Source organism: Chenopodium quinoa, unplaced genomic scaffold, assembly GCF_001683475.1.
Source record: "Chenopodium quinoa cultivar QQ74 unplaced genomic scaffold, ASM168347v1, whole genome shotgun sequence".
Classification (NCBI taxonomy): Eukaryota; Viridiplantae; Streptophyta; class Magnoliopsida; order Caryophyllales; family Amaranthaceae; genus Chenopodium; species Chenopodium quinoa.
In genome coordinates this window covers 557,501-567,952 of record NW_018745569.1, presented here as the reverse complement: position 1 = coordinate 567,952, position 10,452 = coordinate 557,501, and the positions used below count along the sequence as shown (strand labels likewise).

The 10,452-nt window shown below is 35.1% G+C and overlaps 1 protein-coding gene across 1 annotated transcript; it reads right to left on the bottom strand.

Annotated features, from left to right (window-relative positions):
- Positions 1–330: 330 nt before the first annotated feature.
- Positions 331–10,237, bottom strand: LOC110716290 (DNA repair RAD52-like protein 2, chloroplastic). Its single transcript, XM_021894899.1, has 5 exons — positions 10,074–10,237; positions 8,344–8,710; positions 8,206–8,243; positions 1,637–1,728; positions 331–798 (listed from the first exon to the last, which is right to left on the bottom strand). Exons 2-5 carry the CDS (start codon positions 8,661–8,663, stop codon positions 661–663), a joined length of 588 nt encoding a protein of 195 aa, XP_021750591.1. The 5' UTR covers positions 8,664–8,710; positions 10,074–10,237; the 3' UTR covers positions 331–660.
- Positions 10,238–10,452: the final 215 nt, after the last annotated feature.

Genomic DNA, 10,452 nt, shown 5'->3' with positions numbered 1-10,452 from the left:
TTAAACGGTGTTAAAAAATTTTGATCTGTTTTGTTCAGCTTTGCTACGACCATTTTGAACAATATCGTTAAAGCTGCCACCGCAGATAATGAATCAAAGGCCCATTCTTGGTTATCCCAGAATATCAACACAGGAAGATTTGATTATTTGATTAAATTGCTATTGATCTTTTTGTTGATTTCTCAATCAGTGATGGAATCTTGAATTGGTTGGTATTTACTCGTTGGTTAGGAACTTAGGATATGAAATTTTAAAAGGTAAATGATATTGTGTAAGGTTACTAATAGAATTGTTGATTTTAGCTTATATGCAATCTAATACTTCGTATTATACTTGAAATAAACAAGCATATCTATATCCAATCAAACTACTTGAAATAAACAAGCATAGCTATATCCAAGTGTCCAATCAAACTACTTCTGAATCATGTCATTTGACAAGACAAAGTCAGACAAATCCCCCGATGGGTATACTAGCTTGTACTAGTCGTAAACTCATTGTTTGGCTTTACTTTCAGGAGAGAATTACAGCTCTCAAAGGCATCAAGCTTTCCCCTGATGCTCATTCAATGTCAACACGTATGATATGTCATGTGACACGTCTTTATCTAGACATGATTGTATGTACATCAAAATCCAGAATAAACATGGGAAAAATGAATTACTCCTCGTGATATAAATACAACCCAAGCCCAAAACGAGCACAGGCCCTGACAAAAGCAATCTCTTCTGCGGCAGCAACTGGGTCAGCAGTATTTGGGTCACTAGACAATATTGTTCCAGTAGCTTCACGATATGCCTTACATAAACAAGAAAAAAAATTCAACCATCAGAAGATTCAGACCATTGTGTTGATCAATCTAGAGTACTTTGACAAAAAAATCATCAGTAAACTAGCAGTGTGCTAAGCACACAAGCCCTTAAGATAGCTTGTTGCATTGGGAAATGAACAAACAGGTTAAATAACTATGTAAGGTACCAAATAAAAGCCAGCCATGAGAGGATCAATAAACTTGCACACAAGTATCTAAAGAACAAAAAGATCTCTCTTTCTTATGCAAGCTCAATAAGGTATCAATAGTAACATACAACTTCCACCTAGCACGGATCAGCATAGAGTGTGTAGCAAACAAAGGGAATGCATTTCAGGTTGGTAAGCAAGGAATTAGAAAAAAGAAAAGTAATGTCATACTTCATATAAGTCTAATCAAATTGATTTTTACATAAAAATGTTGCAGCAAGTTAAACAATTAATATCAAGAAACAACAAAATTTGAAAATCACAAAACATTTCTTAATTGAAAAGTGAAAACAAATCTAGCAACATCTAATAATAAACAACTTCAAGCCTGTTATCCAAAGTTTGTCATAGCAACTCAAAAATCATACTCAATAGCAAATGGCTAGTGAACTCCATCTTATGCAACAAGGCTCATAGGAGAAGACTATCGTTTATTCTTGTCCATTATAATAGGTAAAATATCAATACCTTGCGTAAATTGCAGTCAGAAGACTCAGAACCAGACATCACACCCAATAACTCATACTTCATAAAAAAGACCAAAAAAAACTTTGATCTTGCATGAGTTTGAATGAGTAAACAAAGAAAATTCAGCACAAGAAGGATAGAAACCCACCTCTCCATCAGATCCTCGTATAGTCACACGGTAGACAACTGTTACACTTCCATCATCAGAGAAGATAGCATCACGTACTTCTCCGCACCAGCCTGCACATAACAATGAGCGTCAACTTTGCTGGAGGCTGAGTGGGAAACTAAAAATCTTACATCAGTGAATACTTACTACCAGAAGTTCAGTCATATTTACTTCATTTCTGAACAAGGAACTAATGGAAACAAGTCAAGCAACCTTTCATTCATCAGAAGGGAAAAGTAGCATTCAACTGATGTTACTAATCCCCTTCTGTGGACAGAAGCCTTTTCAAAGACATTGTTATCACCAGAATAAAAATCAATGTTACCACATGATCCATGAGTGTTTTAATATTCTCTGGTCATACAAAGAGTTTAAATCAGCATCTCCTAGTTGATTACGATTTTTATCAAAGATAAATGCAACAATTTGATTTTTGAGTTGTTCATATACTTATACTAAATTAGTTGATACATATTCCTTTTAAGAAAATTTCTTTTAAGTTGACACCTTTCTATATTGGGTAAGTTCTATACATTAATATGTCAATTTTACCCATACTAATCTCTATTATTCTCTCTTCTCTCTCCTCCCTTCAACAACCCTCTGATCTCTCACTCCTCCATTGTCATCCTCCCCACTCCACCAAAAACATCAATGCCGCTGCCGCCACCACCACCACAACTTCACCAATCCTCTGATCTCTTCTCTCTCCTGTCTACCTAGTAACATGCCCAACTATGTAGCGAAGCACAAATAGTAGAAAGAGCATGGATCTAGCTTCTATCTTCAATCTCCCTTCTCTACTTCAATTTCTTTGCTTAAATCTAGAAATCTTCATTGTTTTTAGGATATGTATCTGAATTTATTCCTTCTATTTTTCTCCAATTTATTCATATTTTCTCCCTAAATCATACCAAAATATTGGAGAAATTAAAAAGGAAAAAAAAAACTGGTGCAAAATTGTCTAAGTTAGATAAAATTGTTGAATTAATTAAACCAACAATGGATTTGAAGCATGTACAAAACTTCTGAAATTTTCAAGTGAGTTTGTAATTGGTTGAAGAAGAGAGAGAAAGAGGAGGAGATTTAGAGAGTTGCTGATTTCTCTGGAGATATGGGTTGACAGTGGTGACGATGGATTGAAGAGGTGGGTTGTGGTGGTTGTGAAGGTGGTGGTGGGGTTGAGGAGTGCAGGAAAGTGAGGTACCTGTGGCTAGTTGAAGTGCAGGCAGGTTAAGAACGGGTGGGTAATTATTTTGTATATAAGGGTATTTATGTGATGCATCATCTACTCTCACACTATATGAATGCCAAAAAGAAACGTGTCAACTAACTTGGAACGGAGGGAAAACTAACTTTGACCTTTGTTTCTAATAATATATAAATGAAATGTTGTGATGTAACATGTAGTTCGATAAGTCTTTATGTATATTTTCCTATATCATATTTTAATAAGTTTTAAAAATATAAATTAAGTTATTAATGATACAGAACATGCATTGACAAACACAAACGCCAAATTGTTCCATTTATATTCTTCTTCAATGGATTGGACGAGAGCTTACTTGTTTCTGTCCCCGCTCCATTACTAGACAACCAAAAAGGTAGGAAATGGGAACAGAAGATACATTAATTAATTGACTAGGCAAAAACAAACTAAAACTCCTGCAAGGCTGCAAATATTCTAAAGAGAATCTTCTACAACAGACAACGAGAAAAATAGCAGCAGTAAAATCAAGGATCAGACTGCAAGAAGTGAACAGAGTTACAAGGTACAATAGGCAAACCAAAGGACTTTCAGTTCAGCCTTAATCCATCTTCAAATACAAATAAAATTTTAAGAAAAAAAAAAAAAGAAACAAACATATGCAGCATTAATACCCTATCCAGTTCATTGCCTAAATACCTATACAAGGTTTAAAATAAAAAAAACATAAAACAGTATATCCATGCAAAAATGAATCCAAACAAAGCAGGAATATTAAAAAAAAAAAAAAAAAAAAAAAACAGGTCATGTATGCTAACCATGAAGCTAAAATCCAAGTGATTAACAAAATCCAAAAACTAATTGCACTATCACTGAAATGCTGCCATATTAACAGCACTAAAAAGCATTATACCAACCTCAAATTATTTCAAACTATTTTCAGTCAAAGAAAAGCATATTGTTTCATATATTAGTAGCAAAGAAACAAGGACTCGTAGACAACAAGCATACTATTTCTAAATCATCCCAAGAAAATAGTAAAAGACCTTTAGACAACAACAATCTTTAGTCATGCCAATGGTAAGCTTAATCCGTCAAGACGATATTCTGCTATATTAAAAGCCAAATTTAATAATATCAAAAGAAAAATGGGAGATTGCAGTCACTCCTTTTATCCCACAAAAATAGCCAAGTGGACTTATTTGAGGAGTCAGGAGTGAGCAGCGAGTAATATTCAACCAATAATAGGGTAGATTAGCTGGAAGAGAAAAAAAACTTGGGAAACATGAATATATTCATCAGATGGATTTTTAATTTTGGGCAAAAAAGAGTGTATGCTTCATTATCTATCATACAATGAATTCAATCCACATTACTGTAAATTTGTAAGCTTTCCATGCACAACTTTAGATGGTAATTACTGTAAATTTGTAAGCTTCCCATGCACAACTTCAGATGGTAACGAAGCATTCACCATGATTGTCATCTTCAAAAACTTCAAACAAAATTCACCATCAGACTAAGAAAGCCTTGTAATATAACTATCATTCTCCCTACATTAGGAGCAACGTCACACTACGACCTGAACAATGATTGTCATCTTCCTTGGTATACTCCCTCCGTATTTTATTACTTGCTCCACTTTCCTTTTGCAGCCGTATTTTATTATTTGTTCCATTTCTTTTTTTAGAAACCTTTCATAATATTTTTCTAATTTCCTTTCTCCTAGTGGACCCCCCGACTATCATACTTTAATATTTTCATATTCTCTCTCCTCCCAACTATCATACTTTATTTTTCCACCGACCCCACTTCCTTCTTATTTTATTACTTTCTACTATTTCTCCTAAAACTCCGCTCATGGAGAACTGGAGAAAGTATTAAAATACGAAGAGAGTAACATACAAAGAACTCTTCATTATTTTTTCCCGGGCAATATAAATCATGACTTTACCTTTAATAGTGACACAATTCTTTGTTATTTGATTCTGCAAGTACTTGACAGATTGTTCAAATGACATCTTGGATAAAGACAAACCAAATGTTTGATTCTACATTAGGGGCATAGGGTCTTCATATATTGATCATAACCCATCGAGAGATAAGCTAAGGAAAGTTATAAAACAAGGCTATAAGGGAAAGAGTATTAAGAGTGGACAAAATTAGATATCGGTCCATGAAAAGGAACAAGAAAAGTGCAACCGTGGAATGCATGATAACTTAAAAAAAAATGTGGAAAGGTAGTGCCATGAAGGCCCAAGCTACTTGAAAGGGTGTCAAAGCCCTAAGATCATGTCGCCGGCCGAAAAAGTCCCAATACACGTAGAACCAATCATGTAATGCTAGGTTTCCCAATGAATACCAAAGATTGCTACCAAAGATTCATTTAAGGTACTTTCTACCATCCTGGTGCAAATCCAAATCCTTCCTTATTAGTTATTACTATCTTAACTACTTTGTTTAAGAGTTGACTTGGTTTCCTATTATGCTTAAGGTAGGGGATTTTTACTAATAATTTTACCTTCAATAGACATTGTTAAATCATCCAATAGAGCTGCAAAGAGGAAAAAGCTAGTAGGAAAATCCTTCATTACTCTATTCCAAGTCCTTAAGTTTGCTTTTACATTCTAATACATATCCTTATCTATTTCAATATACTTGTGAGGTATGAGAGGTATACCCTTTTTAGGATTTTGCCCAACAAAGGGCATCTCTCGACACCTTATCATAAGCCCTCCTTCCCTTCCCTTCTCACTTGCCCTTAAAACTCAATAACACACTCAAAATAGCTCTTGAATGCATCCATCTCCATCCGACCACCTCATGAATCATGTGACTCATTAACAATGAAAAATATATGCAACAATGGATGTTGGTGAAAGGATTAAAATAATAAACTCAAAAAAACACTCATTCCTTTGCCTCCTCAAATGAATAAAGTACTATAGACCACCTCAACACAAACCCAAATTTGTGCTCTGAAATACTCATACTTTTCCTCAATCTATTGTCTATCACTAATTCCCTTAATTTCATGGAATGACTCATAAGCTTTATCCCTCTATAATTTAAGCAACCACTTTGTTCTTTTAGATGGTACCAATGTGCTCCTCTAATTTTGAGGTATCCTTTTAGTCCTTCAAATCTTATGGAAGAAGTCAATGAGACCCAATCATCCCCAAACCTAAAGGAAATGGCTAGCGGCCTTCATTATTTCACTGTTCAACACCTTCTCTACCATCACCTTCAATGTACATCTAAAATCCTCAATAAAGATGTCTCCAAAGACAACAATTTGACTTACATAGAACAACTGGACAAAGTATCTCCCAAATCTTTCCAAAATGTCTTCATCTGGACTTTATCTTTCAGCATTTTACGGTACTAAGGTCCTTGTTAAACATTTGTCTTCTTTTGGGTATCCTATAAGTAGCCTCTATGCCCTCCTTCGAATATAATTTCTCATTAACCTCCAAACAATAATTCCCCATTGCTCGTAACACCACTTCTTTTGCCTTAGCTTTGGCATCCTTGTATATAACAATATCCTCGTCGATCTAATCCCTGCTTTCAAGTCCTCATCCCACCGCAATGTATATTTAAACTACGTTGCTTTCCTCTTTGCTTGTGAGAAACAACTCTTCATCTTTAACCAAGTAAAGTCGGGTATGCTTGTGAGTCCCACTCTAAGCCTTTGACTACTCTATTAAGAAAGAGTAAAGATCTTATCTACTTTTATGTCCCACCATCTTTCTACATAGGAATCTAATGCTTAATGATAGACACAAACAAAAATAAAAATTGTCGCACAACCACTAAGTGGTGTCGTGGTGGCTTTGTGGGAAAGACAAAGATTATAGTAGTTTATTATACAAAGTTGTAGCAATGAAGATGATGTGGTTGGAGCTAGCCAAATGGTTTCGAGGGAAAATAACTCAAATATTTGAGGAATGCAATCATCCAAGTGACAACATTCAAGTTAACTTCATATTTGTTTTTCGTTTTTGTCTCACCCTTTTCATTATATTATGCATCAATATATATTTGTGTACTTGAAAAAGTATCCTATGTACGATGGCCTTTATTTCAGCCCCTTATTAGAACTTAGCATAGAATAAAAACTCGGTCGTTACGTCACGATGTGGCCGAGACATAACGGATTTGGAGCCTACCGTTACGAGATTTACCGTTTTGTAACGGAGTTTTAAAAAACTCCGCATTTTCGGCCGATACAGAGTTGAAACGGCCAAAAAAAGCTTGAATCCGTGAGTGGTGGTCGGATTTTTGTGGCAGACTCCATTGTTTCCGGCGTGTAGCAAGCCGTAGCAACCGCGTGATAGAGAAATAAAGCTGAGGGCTTGAGGCTGATAAGAACGATGTAAATTGTTAAGTGGGTCAGGTGTTATTAATTAAAAGGAGGTGGACAGTGTGGATACTCTCCACTATAGTTTTATTTAATATTTCGACTTTTTGACCATTCATCCTCTCTTTTTTACTTTTATTTTTTTTGCTTGAAAGTTGTTACTGTTTAATTACTATGTACTATGCTACTTTTATTTAATGAATATAAATACGGAGTATACCGGTCTGCGATCAACGCATCATTTCCAATACCATGACACCACGACCGTTTCCGCGATCGCGACCGATACCGCATTTTTATTCCATGGAACTTAGTGCTTGTTTGGTTGACAAAATTAAATGGAGGAAGTGAAAAATCATGAGAATTGGTAATTTGGATAGTTGTTTGGTTGACAAAAAAGCAAAAGTGGAGGAAGTTAAAATTCATGGGAATTTCATCATCCCACAAAATTTAGGAAGTAAATTACCAAGGTTCCCTTGATCAATCAAAATTCATAGGAATTTTAACTTCCCATTGTTACAACCAAACAACTTAAAGAAATTCCTTGGACATTAGAGAAATAACTTCCATGAAACTTCCAAGGGAATTTATCTCCCGTGTCAACCAAACGAGGCCTTAGTAGAATGGGGCTACGTCGATTATTACATGTGTAATAAACTTGGTAGCCCTTATCCACCATTCTTTTTCTAATACTTCGTGAGCTCTAAAAAATTGCAAGCCTTGTTCCCAAAAGATTTATCTCTTATGTGAGTTTATCATATTGATATAAGCTTACAAGTCCTCAAACTTAACACACATAACATCACATCATAATCGAGATATTTAGATTATGACCAGAGTAATAATTCACGGAAACACAATATTCTTAGAATAATAATATCATGTATAAATAACAAAATTTAACATCCTAATATTAATAACTTATCAGCTAAATGTTTGATTAAAAAAAATTAAAAAGGGATTGAGAGGGTGCCGCACCTGGGGCATAGAAGCTCAACATTCGATTAGCGTGGTACCTAATTATAGCATGTTAACATTATGAAATTAAAAGCCAGACCTAAACACTTAACAATATGAAATTTGAATACAACATAGTAACATAAGGTGGAGACAGACCATGGAATAATTTTGGAGTTGGGTTTGAGGATGTTATCAGGAATCCTTTTGTTGAGATCTCGGAGGATCTCGGCAAGTGGACGAGTGATGCAAGATGCAGATTTATCAAGTGGTACCACATAATTAGAGTTGGGGACTGCACCCTTCTTGGCATCTCCGCCACCGACGTTGTTCTTGTGATCTAGAGCTGCTACCATTAATCTCTGCTTGTAACCCACTTTTACTGGAGAAGAGAAGCTGCAGGGAGACCTCAATTTTACTTGGAACCGATTATCCGTTGAAGCTGATTTGGAGAACAAACTCGCATTTCGAAGTGCCATCACCACAGCGATAGACAATATGCTGACTTTCTCTTCACCTACTACGCCTATAGGATTGAAACACATCATTAACAAACAAAAGCTTTGGCATCACCTTATTTCCACTGCTAATACAAGGTAAATTCACATCAAATATTAGAAAAGGCTAATTTTGATATTTCAGAAAAAAATATTGCTTATATCAACTTTCTATTATGCTCAACATAAGTTCTAAAGTCTGATTTCATATACTCCTATATTAACGGAATTATTAATTTACCTTGGTCCAAATTCTAAATAACATCTAAACCGGGGTATGCTTGTACTCCTATCAAGAAAATTCGAATAAGGAAAAAAAATAAAAGAATCCGAAACTTCATACTACTAAGTCGTAATTAATTTTAATTTGATTGTTTAACGATGACTCATATTGCTTTGGGTACTCTAGTAGACAGAGAGGTTGGGAAATTTCTAAATTTCTTTTTTGAGATATATTGAACTATTGAAGCATGAAATAAGGAGTAGATCAAATTGGAAAATGTTGTACTACTACGTTTTATTTATGTTACATATTGTATCTAATTTGATGGGTTTCTTAAATTTGTATCTGCTTTTATTTGTACTAGATATTGTTGGGATTTATAAACATGAATTCATAAAACTAACCCCATAGGAGTATAGGAAAAATTGGACAGATTCATGAAAGGTAGCCATCATACATAAATTAGCTGAAGGAAAATGAAAAATGAAAGCAGGGGTAAAAAGGGTAACACCATACACACAAGTGCACACAAAGATTAAACCACAGAATGGAAAATAGAATTAAACTTGCCCCTTATTGGGTGTCAAGCTATATTAGGAGGACACACATCACACGACTAACATTGAGCTACTTCAATTTTTCCTATCCAAACAGCCTGCATTATGTTTATACGATTTACGCCAACTTGAAACTAAGTCAATTGGACCTAAGCAACTACTTAGCAGGTTCAAACAAAGGGACTCGGACTATGCAATGCATAGTTCATCGTAAACATTTTTAACATAGAGTAAAATACTCCCTCTGTTTTTCTAGTACAATTATGGTAGATACAAGAGTTTATAAGAGTAGAAGAGAATCAGGCCCGCAGGGCAGGAGGGGCGGCCGCCCTGGGCCCAGGGAAAAGAGGTCTAATTTCATTGTTCAATCCTAACATTAATAGGTTGTGCAATACATAAGCAACCAAATTTGATTCAATTATCTCGAAAAATCACATAATTTCAGGGATATTTGATTCAAAATTCAAATTAGGCTCATAAGTTTCTTTTCTTTTGGTTATGATGTTTCGTAATCTTAGAATTTAGAACCAATTTTCGAACCCTACACCTAATGCAATGACAATAAATTAGATTGTGAAATTGATATGATGATAACAAAAACAAAAAACTTACCTCAGAAGCTGCTTCAACGAGGGATACAAGTATAAGATTCAACGGAGAACGTGAACTGCGCTTCAACGGGAGAACGTGAACTGCGCTTCAATGGAGAACGTTTAGTGGCCTAGTGGGGGTTGGAGCTTGGAGGCCTTGGAACCCTATTAAAAGCCATGACCCGCCCGGTTATAAATGGGTTAGATCTGTCTAATAAATAAAATAGGACGAGTCTTTACATGATCGTCTAATTATGAATTTATGAGGGTCATGAGGCAAGGCGCTATGGCGGGTTTTATAAGGGTTTAAAGTAAATTTGTATTTTTAAAAATATTAGTTTTTTTTTGTCCTTCCATTTGTCGAATATTATTTTTACACACCAAAGCTTGTATCAATTGTT